At 42.1% G+C, this 18,201-nt stretch overlaps 1 protein-coding gene across 1 annotated transcript in view; it reads right to left on the bottom strand.

Moving 5' to 3' along the window:
* Positions 1-18,201, bottom strand: part of CAPN3 (calpain 3) — a 64,813-nt gene that overhangs the window by 7,912 nt on the left and 38,700 nt on the right. The window contains exons 13-21 of the mRNA XM_050954956.1: positions 16,940-17,148; positions 16,255-16,291; positions 14,764-14,781; positions 13,029-13,142; positions 9,813-9,890; positions 7,214-7,271; positions 6,649-6,713; positions 4,409-4,477; positions 2,422-2,500 (exon numbers count right to left, since the gene is read on the bottom strand). Coding sequence (XP_050810913.1) covers positions 2,422-2,500; positions 4,409-4,477; positions 6,649-6,713; positions 7,214-7,271; positions 9,813-9,890; positions 13,029-13,142; positions 14,764-14,781; positions 16,255-16,291; positions 16,940-17,148 — 727 coding nt within the window. The remainder of the gene's footprint in view (positions 1-2,421; positions 2,501-4,408; positions 4,478-6,648; positions 6,714-7,213; positions 7,272-9,812; positions 9,891-13,028; positions 13,143-14,763; positions 14,782-16,254; positions 16,292-16,939; positions 17,149-18,201) is intronic.

An 18,201-nucleotide genomic window follows, 5' to 3' on the forward strand; every position in this document is an offset into this window, starting at 1 on the left:
AGAGATCAGTGAGGAAAGTAAGTGTTACAACAATAAAACTGTACAGTAGCAAAAAATAAATGACTAAAACATACAACCCCCAGCCTCAATATTACCCATCTACATACTGTATAGGAATGTGCAGTTAGTCAACCGGCACTGCAGATTGGCTTATTAGAGGTGTTTACATGAATTTGGGCATTGCTGGGGGGCTGGCTAAATGCATATTCATACAGAATATGTGGGGTTTCAATATTAAGCATGGGTTTACCGTTTATTTTACATTTTATTCCTCTCTTAGTTTAAGAAGTCAGGCAAGAATTATTTAAAGAAAGTTTTAGGCTAGCACTTTTACTAGCAAGAATGAGAAACCTGTAAAATGTACGATATTCCTGCAGCATGTAAAGCAAAACCCAGGTGTAGTTTTTTTTATTTGTCTTTGTAAAACCAAAATTTGATGATTGAGGTTTTGCCAAAACCGAAATTTAGCTGCCTGAGCACTGCACAAAATGTTGATGTAGATAATTTACCAACGTCTTCACATTAAGGTTCATAACAAGGTCCATGCGTTTCTGATTGATGAAATACTCTCCCTCCCTTAGCAGCAGTCACTGGTAATGGAATTTGTCAGGCCTGTATAGTCTCTCTAGAAGCAGGTATGCTAATGAGTTTGGGAGAGATAAAGCAGCCACCTGGTCTGCAGGGTGACTTCTATTTAATTATGTTGCATGTTTAATTACTTTGGGGGTGGGTAAGGACAGTTTATTTGCTGAATGAATTTTGTTATGTTCACCAATACGGAGGTGATGTGTGGCAGGGGAAGGGCCAAGGGGTTTGGAGTGGGCTCAGGGCTGGGGCACAGAGTTGGGGTGCAGGGGGCTCCAGCTAGGGGTGCAGGCGCTGGGGTGGGACTGGGGATGAGGGATTTGGGGTGCAGGCTGCCCTGGGGGCTGTGGCAGGGAGAGAGGACTGCCTCCAGACCTCTCTCACCATGGCAGCCCTGGGGCCGGGGCCAGGGGAGAGGTGCCTCTCCCTGCCGCATCCCTGCATACCTCTACCTCTCTCATCTCCAGTCCAGGCCCCTACACGGCCCTTGAAAGCCTGCTGTGCAGCCACGCAGCTTAGAGGAAACTTAGCCTGCAACCAGCTCATCAACCTTTAAGTGACCCAGCCCCCACTGAGAGGGACAGAATACCACACTGACTGGATGAGGGTTATGAGAGTGGCCAGGCTTCATTTACTAAGGCTGGACAGCACTGATATAAGCAATGGAAGGCTAAAGAGCAAACCATCTCCTCCCTTGATATAAAGCAGGTGGAAGATGCTGAGCTCCCCAGTAACACTTCCCTACCTCACAGGGGCAGGACTACCCAGTGTCATGCATCTTGTCACCCTGTCCCACCTAGGGTTGCCAACCCTCCAGGATTGTCCTGTGGTCTCCAGGTATTAAAGATTGATCTTTAATTAAAGATATCACTTGATGAAACCTCCAGGAATACATCCAACTAAAACTGGCAACCCTTGTCCCACCTGTCTGCAGCTCAGCAGGCATTCCCTGTGCTCAGCTGGGCTGGGAGCAAGCTGTAGGCAAAGAGCTACTATAGTTCCTCCTGGTCACCAGGGGCCACTGTGGCTACAAGCAGCCAGGTGACCTCTCTTGCCTGTCTGTATCTGCCTGTCTGTATCTTGCCAGGCCCAGACTCAGAGGAGGGGCAAGGGGCTGTGGCAGCAATATCAGCAGGAGCAGGTAGGCAGGTGAAGGGAGGAGAGGGGCAGGGTGGGGAATAAGAGGGGACAGAATGTGGGGGCAGGGGATAAAGTGGACAAAATGAGGCAGGAACGGGGAGGGTTGAATAAGGGAGGCTGCCCCAGATTCCACCCACAACAACTCTCCCAGGCTACTCCAGGTTTGCTGTGTCAATGGCCCAGGAACGTCCCCCTACTGGCTCAGCAATGCCCACTGCTGCTCCTTGCCGCCTCCCTTCCCATGCTTGTGAGGTGTGTTGGGAACAGGTCCCTGCCTCTGTCACCCCAGCGGCCACTAATTGGCGGGAACCCTGGGGGAAATAGGTGACTTCCCACTCTTGAGAAATGTCACACATGGAGCTGCACAAAGCTTGGTAGCTGTGCCAGGCAATTAAGTAATGCTTGTAAAGCTCCCTGAGATCCTTGATAGAGGGTGCACAGGCAAAATATTGTTTACGTAGAACTGGCTGAATAGAAGAATCAGTCTTCAAAACCCAAAGTGTGTTCCTTGCAGCTTGGACATGTGAAAATTTGTCCAGGGCAACAGCTCAGCATCCAGGTTTTTCTAGGGTGTATTCCTTTAAAGGTTTCACTGTACTTCTTATTTTTACTACATGGGTACAGGAAGGGTAGGAACAAGAGGAGAGCAAGAGAGTGGATTCACATGAATCCCTGGCATTGAGTACTGCGCAATACCTGCATCTTTGACTGCATTACGCATCTCGTAACTGTTAATGGTGCCAGAATGATCTGTGTCATAATGTTTGAAAATTTTCTGGAAAAGAAAAAAATAAATATCAGGAATAAAGTTTGGTCATTTTGTAGAAAAACAATGCTGATTGGGGACGGCTGGCCTCTGAGCGGGGCTATGATTTCCACCCTAGCATTCTGGTATCTAGGCTTCAAAGGCTAGAAGAGTTCCATGCAGAGTAGAGTGGTGGTTAGTTGAAAAATAATGACTGTCTGTGAAAGTTGTGTGTTTCCTCCCACACACATTGAGGCAAGGGCATGTAAAGAATGGTGACACTGCAGTGCAGTTGTAAGGGGTGCTGCATTACTGTAGAGGCTATTGCTCTGATGAGATGTTGTACTAAGGGCCTACTTTCTTAAGTCTGTTGGCTGCCCAGTTAGAAATTGAAGATCCAGGGCCCTTTACTGAAAAAAGTTGGAAATAATCCCAGTGTCCTGACTAATAGACCCTTTCTCTATATCAGGGGTTGGCAACCTTTCAGAAGTGGTGTGCTGAGTCATCATTTAATCATTCTAATTTAAGTTTTCAGGTGCCAGTAATACATTTTAATGTTTTTAAAAGGTCTCTTTCTATAAGTCTATAATATAACTGAACTATTGTTGTATGTAAAGTAAATAAGGTTTTTAAATGTTTAAGAAGCTTCATTTAAAATTAAATTAAAATGCAGAGCTCCCTGCTGGCTGATGGTTCCAGCCTCACGGCCCTGGGGCTGAAGCAGAAAATATTATGGAGGACCCTGGAAGTCATGGATTCTGGGACTTCCATGACAAAATTGTAGCCTTAATTATAATTAAGGCTGCAAGTCTGTCACGGAGGTCACAGATTCTGTGACTTTCCAGGACTTCCGTGATTTCTGCAGCTGCCAGTGCAGCTGACCCCAGGGCCACCCAAGCAGCTGGGATGGGCCTGAGGCCAGCCACACCAGCTGCTGCTTGGATGGCCCTGGGTCCAGCCACACCTGCTGCTGCTCAAGCAGTCCCAGACACCTGGCCCCAGGCCACCCTCCTTCCCCTGAGCACCTAAAATTTAATCAGGTGTATTCATAGTACAAGTCATGGACACATCACAGAATGTGAATTTTTGTTTATTGCTTGTGACCTTTCCATAACTTTTACTAAAAATACACATGACTAAATCTTAGCCTTAATTATAATTAAAGATCCATCTCTCTTGGTTGTCCTATCTAAGATACTTTTGAGGTGTAACCCTGGCTTTTCCCCTCTTTTCTTCTCCCTCCCTACCTCATACACAGTCATTCTGTATTTGGGAAAAATCCCTTTAATTTATGGGTTGGGTAGTCTTTGGGACCATTTAATTTCTTTGTGTTCTTTGCTTTGTCAGATTGTATACGGTGTTGGGGCTGGCCAGTTTCTTTTTAATGATTGGTATTGCACTTTTGTTTATTATACCAATGATTCTCAACCAGGGGTACGTGTAACCCTGGGGTACACACTGGTCTTCCAGGGGGTACATCAACTCATCTAAATATTCGCCTAGTTTTACAACAGACTACATAAAAAGCACTAGCCAAGCCAGCACAAACTAAAATTTCATACAATTACTTGTTTATACTGCTCTGTACACTATACATGGAAATATAAGTAAAATATTTATATTCCAGTCAATGTATTTTATAATTATATGGTAAAAATGGGAAACACAGCAATTTTTTCAGTAAGTGTGCTGTCTATTTTTGTCTGATTTTGTAATCAAATAGTTTTTTAAATGAGGTGAAACTTGGTGCATGCAAGAGAAATCATACTCCTGAAAGGGGTACAATAGTCCAGAAAGGTTGAGAACCACTGCGTTATACTGTGAGTAGATGCTTTGCGGGATTCAGAAAGAGAACTGTTTTGGTGGAATAGTTATGTGAACATTGCCTCTGTGGAAGAAGTACAGCATAAGAAAAACACAAGAAGTTCTCAACAATACCTGCCAGCTTTTCAGCTTATCCCAGAGGTGTCGAAACTCCTCGAAGTTTATTTTCCCTGAACCGTCTGTCTGTGTTGTGAGAGTTAGGCAAAAAAAATGTTTTAAGGAAAAGTTAGCAAACCTCCGGTCAGAGTCCACTTCAAGAGGATATAAATCCTATTCAGGATTTCCCTTATTATTAGAGGTGGGTGAATAGTACTGAAGAGTACTTTATGAACCCTTTTGTTAATTCTGAATTGCATTTAATTCCGTGTTCATAAAATGTTGTCACTAGGTACAAAGCTCCTGCATTTGGATCTAGAGATCTTTTAAAGCGTGTACGATTGAGGTGTTCTAGTGGTGTCTTTTCAAATAGTTTCAAATGTGGAAATTTACACATGAAGTTGTCAATTTAACTTGCCAGCTAAGTTTCATCCTGAAGAATAAAGCTCCTTCTGTTTTATATTTTCCATCTCTCTCTTAAAAAATCCACCAAAACAACCTAAGAAATCCTATACAACATTCTATTAAGGCTGCATAGTTATGCACTCAGGTTGCATTTGCAAATTTCACTGTCCTCTTATGTATGTGCTTAACGATTTTCTTTAATTACTTGATCACACATCATATATCAAATACAACATATTATACAGTTTTTCTACATAAAATGAAATGTACCATCTTGTACTACAGTATATTATAGTGCATGCTCTGAGATTATTAAAATATTTGTATATAAAAAGTACACAGTAAGATGTACTTAACATATTACAAATTAAGGGTGACAGAGAAATAGAGAAATTTTGCTACATAAACTATAGCTATATTAGATATGATTTTTAAAGAAAAGATCTAATCTTTATGTTTCAGGACAAAAAGCTTACTAATTGCCAGGTTAGGAAGAAACATCTGCAATGAGCTGGTTGTTCCATAATTGTCCACACTGGTGTTTCTTCTGCTTTCAAATGAAGCATGTGGTACTGGCCACTGTCAGGAAATAGGAATGTACAGAATGCAAAGTATTGTTCTTCTTCCCTGGCACATTATCTGATAAAATATGACCATGTAGATCATTGTTGCTACCACTATTATATAATTGCAACAAATCTACAAAGGATGTCAAGTAAGGTGTCTATGGAAAGGTTATGATTTGCTGAATATAACTATGCTATTTGTGTGCATGTATCATTTTTGTATTTGAAGTTATGAGCATTGGCTCTATACCTGTATTTCAAATATGTTTGCTCCTGGGGTAATGCCCACAACGCATTTAGCCTGTACATGTTGAAGGGAATATTCAAATTAAGTGCTCCTCAAGGAACACTTAACTCACAATGGACCATGGGAGATGCTTATCTACAGATAATGGATTTTCCTGCTATGAATAAGTGAAATTATGCAGGGACATGTGATTTGCCCATGTGACTCCAAACTCCATCTTGATACCTGTAATTTTTCACTAACTGTGCTGAGGGCTTTGTTTGAAACAATGAATTTCCGTCCACATGGCAGAAGCTATAAAAAGCACTGGAAACCTCTCCATTTTTGCCTCTTTCCTGCTCAAGCCTTTGGACTATGGACTTATACTGATGAGAGCATTCTAACCAAGGAACTGGGGACCTTCCAATGAGTTGGAAGCAACCAGAGACATGACTTAAGCCAGAAGTTTATTCCATCACTGCTACAAGCCTGAACCAAGAACTTTGTAATTATTGTATGTATTTGATTCCTTTAACCAATTTTAACTCACCTACCTTTCTTTTTATTTCTTTCTTTCTCATAAATAAACCTTTAATCTTTAGATACTAAAGGATTAGCAACAGGATGATTTTGGGGGTCAGATATGAGTTATATATTGACCTGGGTATGTGGCTGGTTCTTTGGGATCAGAAGAACCCTTTTATTTGATTAAATTGGTTTTAAAGAACCACTCATCTTGAAGTCTAGTGTTTTCGGTGGCGATATAAGGCCTGGAATGCCTAAGGAAACTGCTTTTCTGACTTCTTGTTAGACAGTGTGGTGAAAAAGAAGTTTACGTTTATTGCTGGTCTGGTATATCTTAAGGGAGAATAATCGCCAGTTTGGGAGTGTCTCTGCCCTATTTTTGCAGCAGTTTCCCCTGAATTTGGTATTTTCAGTTGTGACCCACAAAGGCACGGTTATATTCCCTAATTTACAAAGCTATATTTCAGGTGGTTCTACACCAAGTTGTGCAAGAAACCGTGTATATCAAATAATCATCTATGATTTGAGAAGGATACGTCCATTAAGGCAATCATGCTGCGGCAGGACTCCAGCGCAAACCCTTCTGTCTTCAGGTCTTTGTCTGAAAGAAATAATCCCAAATGAAGAAACTGTACAAGTCAGCAAGTATCTCCTCCTATCTGATGTGACTCCATTCAAAGTACAAACCCTAAATCTACCTCTGGCACCTTCAAAAAATGTGTGACAGAGAAACTAAGCGGTACTTAGGGCTATTACTATTCCAAATCCTGGTGAACTTTCTTCACCTCACATAGGCTAGATTACCCTACACAGTGCTTTGAGTGAATCTCACTTTCTTTAGACCTTGAACGAACACAGCAGTGATGGGAGAACTCAGTCCTAGACTAAAGGAAAGGACACTGCTGTGAGCAAGTTCAGCCTGCTGGAGTCCCAACTGGGAATCCCACTACAGTGATACTAGGACGTTCTTAAACCTTAAGCCATAACTGACATCAAGAGGGCAACAGTGTGAAGATGACACTCCAGGCAATGTCACAACTAGAGAGTTCCTTGCTCAATAATATTCAAAGACTGATGAGGTAGAAAAAAGCTCAAACTCACGTTTTTTTAGAACACTATTCAGAACACTTCTGAGTTCGTCAGCACTGATCTCCATGTCCTGGACAGAAAGGTGCGGAGAATGCCACAAATTATAACATTCAGTATGGAGCAGAAAGGGTTGCAGAGCATGGCTTTCTTAATAATGCTAAGTTTTTTTCATGGTGATTTTTAGGTGCTGCAATATGCTGGCAGCAGAGAAAGAAGTCCAAGTTCATTACACAGTACAGATACTGGCCCAAATCTTTTGCCGGACTGTTGCCCATTTCACTGGTAATATGATAATAATAATAATGAACAAAAAGCTGGTGTAGCTGGCCATAGGAAGATTAAAAGATTAAAGGGCAATTTAAAGGATCCCGCTGCACTAGAGATGAGCTGCCTTATTAGCTGCTGTGCCACCCTGCACAGCCACTTGTTGGCATGGGAGCACAGCTATCAAGGCTTGCTTGCACCCTGGGGATCCAAGTTAAAGCATTTCGATCTTAAGTAGGGACTGGATCAGCCCCACAGCTGGCCCAAGATCAGAGGATTGCCCAAGTTGTGCAGTATGTTCCTTAGTGGGCTCTAAGGATCTGAGCTACTCATGGAGAGTTAAACTATGAGGAAAACAACTCATCACACCTGATTGTCTTTTTACTTTTACAAGTCTAAAATCAGAAGTAACTGCATGGAAGTCAGTGAAGTTACATTGGTGTAAATCAGTGCACGAAAGAACCATCAGGGTCATTAACACTGTATATTGGCCAGGGAAACTGCTGACATCCTTCCAACAAGAAATATATAAATGTGGTTTGCTGAAAGGATGCTTTGCCAGCTAGTCTAGATGGGGTCATGTTAATGGTCTAGAACCACTCTATCCTTGAGTCATACTGAGTTCAAACCTTGTAAAACTCAGGCGACATGCCTTAATGCTGGGATAGGTTGTGGGTATATGTGTGTGCATGTATGCAAATATAGGTATTCTCTCTTTCGTTTTTTGTCTTATCTCTAACTCTCCTTCTTTTGCTCCTACATTCCTGCTTGTCATTCTTTAACTGTTTAAAAAGCAGTACTAGAGGAATAAGTGTGAAACTTCTAGTGGAAAAAAAAATTTATTTAAAATTACTCAGGCCACAAACAGTTTCCCCTGCAAGTTCTAGAACTTCTGGCTTCCCAATGTTATTTTTCTGTCAAGCAGAAATATATAATTTCATTTTTCGGAACCTTTAAAGTTAGTTTCATTCTGGTTCTGTACAGAGACTGATTATCTAGCTACCAGGGTCGGCTCTTGACATTTTGCTGCCCCAAGCACGGCGTCATGCCGCGGGGGCCGCTCTGCCGGTCGCCGGTCCCACGGCTCCGGTTGACCTCTCGCAAGCGTGCCTGCAGATGGTCCGCTGGTCCCACGGCTTCAGTGGAGCTGCAGGACCAGCGGACCCTCTGCAGGCATGCCTGCGGGAGGTCCACCGAAGCCATGGGACCAGCGGACCCTCCGCAGGCATGTCACTGAAGGCACCCTGCCTGCCGTCCTCCCAGCGACCGGCAGAGTGCCCCCCCAGCGGCATGACGCCCCAAGCACGCGCTTGGCGTGCTGGGGGCCTGGAGCCGCCCCTGCTAGCTACAGAACAGATACAAAATCAGAAGTGGCAGTGAAAGTTTCTTTCCATAGCCCCACTCTGGAGAGACCTGTCTATAGGGGTGAAAGAGGGTGCAGTTTATTCTGTGCCCATTCAAACCATCACCTAACTGCTGAGACATGGAACCAGGTGACAAACAGTGCTAATTAAGTGGTCCCTTGAGAACTAACAACTCATTTCATATGGGCTATTGAACAGTCATTAGATGAACAGCCAGTAAATTCATGTCAAGAACACCTTGGGTCACACCTGAGCTAAAGATAAAAGGTTTTCTATCCTATTACCAGGCCACCAAGCACTGCAGTTGTTGATCTGTTTCCATTTTTAATTTCCACAATTAAGCACCCAGTGAGGAATGTTTTATTTTTAGCCTATTTATACATGTTTAGTAGTTGGTCAAGAAACTCCACATACTAGCAATGAAGCACAAAGCCAGCTTTAAATAAAATCTCCCTCTTATTTGGCAAAAAGACTAAACACTGACAAGATATGGTTCCAAAACTAAATTAGGCCTCAGGGCTTCAGTGTATTACTGTACTGTGATTTGCTTGGCTTGAGACCTTGCAGGAGATCAGAGAGAGTTTCAAGTGTGATTTGAATCTGCATAGAATCATAGAATATCAGGGTTGGAAGAGACTTCCGGAGGTCATCTAGTCCAACCCCCTGCTCAAAGCAGGACCAACTCTAACTAAATCATCCCAGCCAGGTCTTTGTCAAGCTGGGCCTTAAAAACCTCTAAGGATGGAGATTCCACCACCTCCCTAGGTAAACCATTCTAGTGCTTCACCACCCTCCTAGTGAAATAGTGTTTCCTAATATCCAATCTAGACCTCCCCCACTGCAACTTGAGACCATTGCTCCTTGTTCTATCATCTGCCACCACTGAGAACAGCTGAGCTCCATTCTCTTTGGAATGGCTGTTGATTTAACTGCTCTCAAGGTAGGTCTGTTGTGAAAGGTAGGCACTTAGACTGTGTACTCACATCTCCAGCAATCTGCTGGAATATATTCCTGAACTGCTTCTCTTCTTCACTATCCTTGTCAGCATTTGTTGGAGTGCGCTGCAAAGACACAAATTCATAAATGTTGATGGGCTGGTGTGAGGGCCTTTGGGAGAGAGAAGGGGATCTCCAGGGCTCGATCAATCACTCACTTGTGACTGTCTGAAAATCCTTAATGAATTTGAAATAACATTTCAACTCCCTTTTCCCTCCCCAACAGAGTAGAACTTTTCCTATTTCAGGATCATTCCTTTGGGAACTGCTCTGGAGAGCAAAATGCTACAGCAAGGAACTGTTATAGGGCTTGTTACGTTTTCCTGGTACCCTTTGCAGAGCTGACTGGATGTACCACTTTTCTGTAAGGCCTTCTGAAGAAAGCTGTGCTAATATCACATATGTTACAGATTAAACAAAAAATCTACCAGCCATTCAATCCCTTCATCAGGAGTGGTTGGTTTGTACAGCACATTTTGTAATACTTTGTTCAGTCTAGTTTGAAGTGTGTCAAGTGACAGGCCTTCCTCTCAGGAGACTATTCCACAGTTTAAGAGGGCTGTTAGAAATTTTTCTAATGACTAGTAGATTTCAAAATATTTAAAAATGTTTCTTAATAACCATCGTGTAGGTTTACTTGCTTAATTTTATCCCATTGTTCTTGTTTATCCCTTTAAACAATTACTCTCACTCCTTGCTGTTTATCTTCAAATATTTGATTTAATCTCCTATAAAGGAGACATTTGGAGCAGAGACAACATGCATGCCTCCCCACATTTGCTGCATGGATTGTACTGATGCTCCCACGGACTGAGCATGCTCAGTAACATCTGCTGAAGCTTCCTGCCCACACTCTTCCCCTCTCTCCCCCCCATTGGCAGGCATGGAACATGCATGTTGTGGGGAGATCTGCTCTTGGGTCAAGTGCACTTTACTTTGACAAGTTCTGGTAATGACAATGCCCCTTTACCTATCTACTGACTAGAGGAATTGCAGCGATGGTTCAGATGCATAGATTGTGGATTGCATGCAGCAGCCTTTCCCCCAAGACAGAATAGCCCATAAAGCAGCCTCTCTATTTGACAGCCTCCCTCTTTTTCTTGCACATGCAAACAAGTCTAAGTATTACAAAGGGAAAATTACTCACATGTCCTTAAAAAGGAAGCTCCACATTTTAGATATAATTTTGCCTACTGTTGAGTAATGCTAATTACATATTAAAATGCGAGTTTCCTTGTGGTAGTTAAAAACAAAAGAAAGATAGCATATGGCTACCTTTCAGCCACAGGCATTCCCTGAAAATCCCACAGTAAAACAGCCCCATTGTCCAGGCACAGAAACCAAAACCCTGACTCTGAACAACCCCGACTTTGGTTCAGTGCCTGAGCATTGTTGCTTAGGTGTTTCTCTAATGCTTTATGGAGACTGAAATTTGAGTAATTCTCTAGGGGTAAACTCTGAATTCTCCAAAGTTTCTTTCTCTAACCGTCAGAGAAAGGAAAAGGAAATTGGTTCTACTCAATCTTTTCCCACCTGTCCCCAGGACAGCCTGGATGGGATTCACTTTTTCAGTACACAGAAACCTACTAATACATTAGGGCTGGAAAGGGGAAAAATAAGTCAGAGGAAAATAAAATATAGATTTTATTTTAACATTGCTTTGAACTTTTAAATAAATATTTATAGTGGAGTTATTTTTAGAAACAGCCCAATTTAGAACCCAACCATGTAAAAACTGCAGGTTTGGGTGACCTGATTGCAACTTGGTAACCCCCCAACTTAGCGAACAGATAGTGTAGTCCTGCGGTAGAGCTAGAACTAAAGTGTGTTGTATTATGTTCCTGAACTGTACTGGAACCCCAGGATGATTCGGAGATACAGTTTAAAACAGTGTTTTCACTTCTACAGTGTAACGTCATATGGCAGAAAACACCTGTATTGTAATTGGGTCCCCACCATCATAGTAATTGTTACAGCATAGACAGGACCTAGAGCCTATGATTGACGTTCTCCTTGCAACAACTATTTAAATATGGTTATTAGTAGCAGCATCTAGCATGTGTTTTTGTGACCATTGTGAAGAGAATTTTAAAATATTATGTAACCATGCAAGAGAATCAAAGGTACAGGCTACTCAGAGGGATGCTAGAGAACAGTTTGGCTAGCACACTTTTCAGAAAAACAATCCTTGAACACAGGGGGCAGGAAAACTATACTCAGACCTTGCTAGCAGCAATTCTGTTCAGATTGTGCTAGCACCAACTACATATAAATCATACTGGAGAAAGGCCAGGTCTTACAGGGCTGTACCATTATTATAACACAATTTGATCCCCTCTGCACAATTTATAATGGTGTTAGAGCACTACTGCATTATAAAATACAATTCTGACACAATCACAGTAGAAATTGTACTGTAGACAGGCTGTGATAAACAACAGGAGCCTCTTGACGTCTACATGAGTTGATTTGCTACACACTGCCTGTACAACAGGTGCTGTTACAGGGAAATTGATCAGCAATTGATTGAATTACTTTTCTAATTGTAAAGATGTCATCTTGCACAGTTTAGATCAGGATAGTCAATAGACCAACTGTAGGCCAAATCCAGAGCACCAGACACTTTTGAATGGACCATGACATCTTTTTATTTATTTATTATCATTATTATTGTTATTGCAGTGTGAAAAATGTTTCTCTGGAGTCTGGACCTTGACTATACCTTGACCAAGAAATTTGGACCTTGAGAAAAAAATAATTGACTACCCCGATCTAGATCATCACAAAAGATCAACATGTTTCCTATGAAATTAATCACTCTCTTCAATATAGGCATAAAATCATTGCAGGAACAATCTCTTCCCTCTCAAATTCAATATATCCACCTACCTGACTGAAAGTTCTAATGCAGTGTAGTTGTAGCTGTGCTAGTCCCAGGATATTAGAGAGACCAGGTGGATGAGGTAATAGATTTTATTTTCCTAACTGTCTCTCACAGCAGAAGGTCCAACAAAAGATATTACCTCACCCACATTTTCGCTCTGAAATTTCTAAATCAGACAAAATTATGTCTGGATAAGCAGTTATCAGCTTTAAAAGGGCTTTCCTCATCTCATAATTCTCAGTTTCCTTGCCCCTACCCAGCCACTTCCCCATGCTAGCCAGACCAAACTCCATTTTCTTCATGCCAACTGGTACAGAAACCTTATCGCTTTTCTTTTTCTCATCTCTGCTCGTTTTTTTCTTCTCCTTGTCAGATGCTTCATCAACTCTCAACTCCTTATTGCTGTTTGCTCTGTCAGAAACAAAGATGATTGGCTAGAGAGAGGAGGAAGAGGGCAAAGGGAAGAGAAGAGGAGTGGAAGTTACATAATAATGGAGGGCAAAGTGTTTGAGAAAATCCATTCTGTGACATGCTCATGCTGATGCAGCTCCCATCACAGAAAGGGCACCAAGTGTGGTAACAGCTGAGACTGCACCAAAGGTGGCTCTGAAGTTACTGTTCTTATCATGCTAAAAAGTGATACTCATGCTGTTAATACTCCTTGTGCAAAAATAGGTATTAGTTCTCCTTGTACAGGAAAGCCATTTATGCAGTAAACACTCCCCGGTTTTAGGAGCAAAAAAGAGGCCAACCAGGTTCTTTGTTGTACTTTTAATTAGTGTGACCAGATGTCCCTATTTTATAAGGACAGGCCTGATATTTGGGGCTTTGTCTTATATAGGCGCCTATTACCTCCCCCCACATCGCCCCCGTCCTGATTTTTCACACTTGCTGTCTGGTCACCCTAACTTTAATAGCCCTCACACAGAAAGGGTGGCAGCACTGCAATAGCAATAAAGGCCACCTGCACTACAATAACTCCCATACAGAAAATGAGCTGAGTTGTTAGTACAGAAACATTTTAACTTTGTATAGTGCATGTGTTTGATCCCTTCCCAGTACTGACATGTGAGACATTCAGGCACAGAGTGCAATTGCTTTCTTTGCTTTTCTTTAATGTTTTCAAAGACAGAAAAGATTGTTCTGCCCTTGCCAGACATGCCATATATATTTTATGTGCTCACCTGATTTTAGGTGTTTTATGGTCTAGGATATAAATGGTAATTCGCAAATAACAGTCCAAAGAGGAGTTTACCGAATTAATCCTTATAACTTGTTTCAATGGGGTTTATTTTTGCATCCTCCTAATGGAAAAATGGCATAATTCTCACACCTCTACCTAATTTCAAGGTAGAAGATACCTTGTAGCTAAGTGTGTTGTAAGGGAGAGGTGGGAGAAACCCACAGCTTACTAGAGAGGGGGGGTGGCAGCTGGGTTAGACAGCTGGCAGGAGTTTGGGGAGTAGAAATTTGTGGCAGGAAGAGTGGCAGCATTTGACAGTAGAAAGTGGATACTAGGACATTTGTCTGGAGCAGGGTTGTGTTGTGCTGGAAAGGGAGATAGGGTGGAGAAGGGTCTGGAGCTGGGAGTGAAGGAGAAGGTTCATGGCGTGGTGGGGTAACATGTTAGAAACAAGACCCAATTCCATGAGCTACCAGACACCTTCAGCTGCCACTGAAAACAATGGGAGTCCTGGGTGATCAGCATCTGGATCAGGCCTATAGGGATGGAAAGTTTCAGAGGTGCCAGCTTCTCTGTGTGAGCTGAGTACACTATCCTGCAAAGCTCTTATTAGCTATACAGTAGGAAGACAAAGCCATCATGGCCTATGGTAGAGTGTAATTGCATAAAGCTGCAGAAAACTAGTTCTAACACCAATCAAGTTCTCATATGCAGATAACTCACTCTGACATTGGCAAAAAACTCAAGCTTCTGTGATATCATCAGGCATTTAACAAGAGTACTGTTTATGGCAGCACCACTTTAATATAGCTGCATGCTCATTACCCTACTTAAGCCCAGCACTTTTCAGGTCTATTGAAGCAGAGACCCACCTTGCCTTTTTTCTTTTTCTGAACCAAAAAAAAAAGCCATATTTAGTAAACATAGTTGTAGATTTATACAATTTGTATAAACTTATGCTGTGCAATGTCATTCTTGCTCTCTCTTGTTTATTTTTGCCATTTAGCTACATTGATACATCTTTCACATCTGAGCTCCATGGAGTCAAATATAGGAAGGCAGGAATTGCCACACTGGATCTGCTCACTGGGTTCATCTCACCCACTGCCCTGCCCGAACTGAGAAACCTCCACCTCAGCTCTAAGTGTTCCACTCTTTACGGTAAGCAGAGTACTGGAGATTGATACACCCGTGTCCACACACCAATATCAAGATGGTGGGTCTATTTTAAGCCTACCAGTCTTGAAAGTGTTCATTTAACATTACAGAAAATGAAAGGGTGACATAGTGGTGGGCAAGGGTCAATTAAATTATGTTCTGCCTGAGTTGAACTGAGTACCCATAATTCCTTCCATTTTATTATATCATTCCTTGTCTTCCCCCTTCTGAACATGTTGCAGCTAGCCCAAAGAAAAGAATTAACAGTTTGTAGGTGTAACTGATATTCATTAAAATCACTGCTACCGTTTGGAGATGTTTGCAGAATACTGGGACTTATCATCACACATCTATTCAAAAGGAGCCACAAAGAAATATTGTTCTGACTTTATCAGATGAGAAGTCACTTTCACACTAAATACCCTACACCACAATCTAGACTTTCTACAGTAAACTAGCATTCTCAATTCACAGATGAAGAGGTTTTCTGCAAGGCCTTCATTTTGCAGTGTGACTGAATGTACAATAAAGTTGGTGAGAACAGATGTAACGGCAAAATTTCCGGGGCTGGTTAGTGCCTAAAGCACTAGCCTTCCATTACTGAAAGTAGGTTTCAGGTCTGGTATGAAGTCTTATGTCATATGATGTGGTCTGTCCATATCATAAGGCCACCATATATAAAACATAAGAATGGCTATACTGGGTCAGACCAATTGTCCATCTAACCCAGTATCCTGTCTCTGACACCAGCCAGTGTCAGATGCTTCATAGGGAACGAAAAAAAACAGAGCAGTTATTGAGTCCATGCTCTGTTGTCCAGTCCTAGCTTCTGGCAGCCAGAGGTTTAGGGGCACCCAAGCATGGTATTATGTCCCTGACCATCTCAGCTAATAGCCAGTGTTGGATCTATCCACCATGAATTTATCTAGTTCTTTGTTGAACTCAGTTGTACTTTTGGCCTTCACAGCATCCCATGGCAATGAGTTCCACAGGGGGACTGTAGAGCTAAATGATAGCTGCTCAATTAGAGTTACTGGCAGCATGAAGTGCCTGCCCTTGGCCTCTTGTTACTGATTTTCTTAGATGTGACACGCTTTCCTACTTTCACACACAGAAGGTACCAGGGTAATGATCCAGTATACTGTTTGTATGACATCAGACAGTAAGACATTGCATGTAATAAACTGAAAGCAAAATATACTCACGGAAGGACGTTCTGCTTCTATCTTGTTTTCAACTTCCCTAGAAAGAGGAAAAATTGTTTCGAAAAAAAAAAGAAGAAAAGGGCCATCCTCCTACACTGTATGTTTCTGTAGCCACTTGAGAACGTGAGTTATGATTCAAATTGGCTTCTCCTTCTATAGTGACAAAGCCTAGACACAGCTCTCTGTTAACAAACTGAGCTGTGTACCCAAATACTGTCTATGAAAGTGTGCCACTGCTTGGCATGTATCCTGCTAAATCTGAGGTTGGCAGTGCCAGTGAGTTTTGTCAGCTTGGGAAAACAAAACAAGCTGATTAGCTCTGAGCAAAGTGAAACCAGTTACCAAGTTTACTCATCTTTGCAGGAAGACAGGACCACCCAGGGAGTGTAACCTATCTGGGGAGTGAGGGATGAACGATAGAAAAGAAATAATTGCTTAATTCCATGATGTTTCCCTGATGGCCAAAGTTAGATCCAGCTCACAAATGCAGGCAGGCAAGAACTATCCTTCTTCCAAGGCATAAGAAACTGCTTCTTTTTCATAAAAGACCTAGAAACCTAAATAGAGAAGGTGTGGGTGGGTGTGCGCGCATGCGCGCAAAGGAGTATGTGTGTTTGTGGGGGAATAGGGGGGCCATGTGGTTCATCCTCTTCTTTAGAGTCAAATAACAGGCCCTTGAACTTACTCTGAAAGACTTCTTTTTTCTGAGAAGACCCTCAGGATGAACTCTCCCTCCTGGTGAGGTTCATATGTTGATGGGATGATGACATACTCATTGGGAGGCAGCCGGAAGCGTTCAGAGATTTCTCGCATGTTTATATATGACTTACTTCTAGCTTTGGAAGCATTGTAAAGGAAAAAATCCTTTTGTAAGTGCTGCTTGTTACCATGCATCTGTAAACAAAAGAATCAAACATCCCATCTTCAGCAAGATCTTACATAGCTCACAGGCAGATCCAACACATACAACATATCACCTTGGCAGAAAATGCCTGTGAAATTAAAACTTTTCTTTGACATACAAGGTACAGGAGGCTTGATGGCTCAGGAGACTGATAATAGATATAAAAGGTTTTAACCTTAAGTCACCAACTAGGTCCCCTCTAACTGGAAGTTGTTAGCATTTGATGGCTGCTGTATGGCCTACCTGAAATGAGCTGGTGGTCTCATCTGTGTTGCTAAGATGATGGTATCCACATCACAGAAGCCACAGTCACAAGTGGCACTAACTGTTAACTTCTTGGAATTATCAGCCCAGAGGCCAGGACGGAATGAGCCTGGAGAATAAACTACCCTCTTAACCTCTACGGACTGTCCCTCCAGAAAGGATTGAAGAACGTTGATAAGGGTCATTGGTGCACTGCCACTGCCACATATGTTCTCTGGATAAACTGAAGATTTCATTGTCCAGGGCTGTTAGCTAGGCCTCTTTTACCAGCACTAAATTCAATTTAAAATCTAATTTGAATGAAAAGAGAATTCTCAAATCATTTTTGAGAATTAAATTTCCAATAATTCTTGCTAAATTCTACCCACAACTAGCTTAATTTTGCAACACTATTGTGTTGATAAAGAGATCAGATCCAAAAGAGTCTGGCTGTTTTACAGGGTCAGTGTTTGTCCCCTGCTGTTTTCGGTCTCCAAGTGAGAGATCCGTTTCTCTTTATTAATGCTGCTTGCAAAGAGTCTCCCTCCAGGGTTGTGGGCACAGTGACAATGCACTGTTACTTTCAGTATCCCTGCAAGGTTGAAGGCTAATATAGCCTGTACTTTGAGCCGAACAGCCTACTGCTGAATGACTCTTCCCTCATCAGCAAGTGTCAGATGGCAAAATAAGAAAACATGATGGGATTTAGAATGGAGGAGGCAAGGTTTAACAGCGCAGTTAACAAGAGAAATGTATATAGAGAGATTTGTAATAAACTAAGCCCATTATGTTACACATAA

Source organism: Gopherus flavomarginatus, chromosome 5 (assembly GCF_025201925.1).
Source record: "Gopherus flavomarginatus isolate rGopFla2 chromosome 5, rGopFla2.mat.asm, whole genome shotgun sequence".
Lineage (NCBI taxonomy): Eukaryota > Metazoa > Chordata > Testudines > Testudinidae > Gopherus > Gopherus flavomarginatus.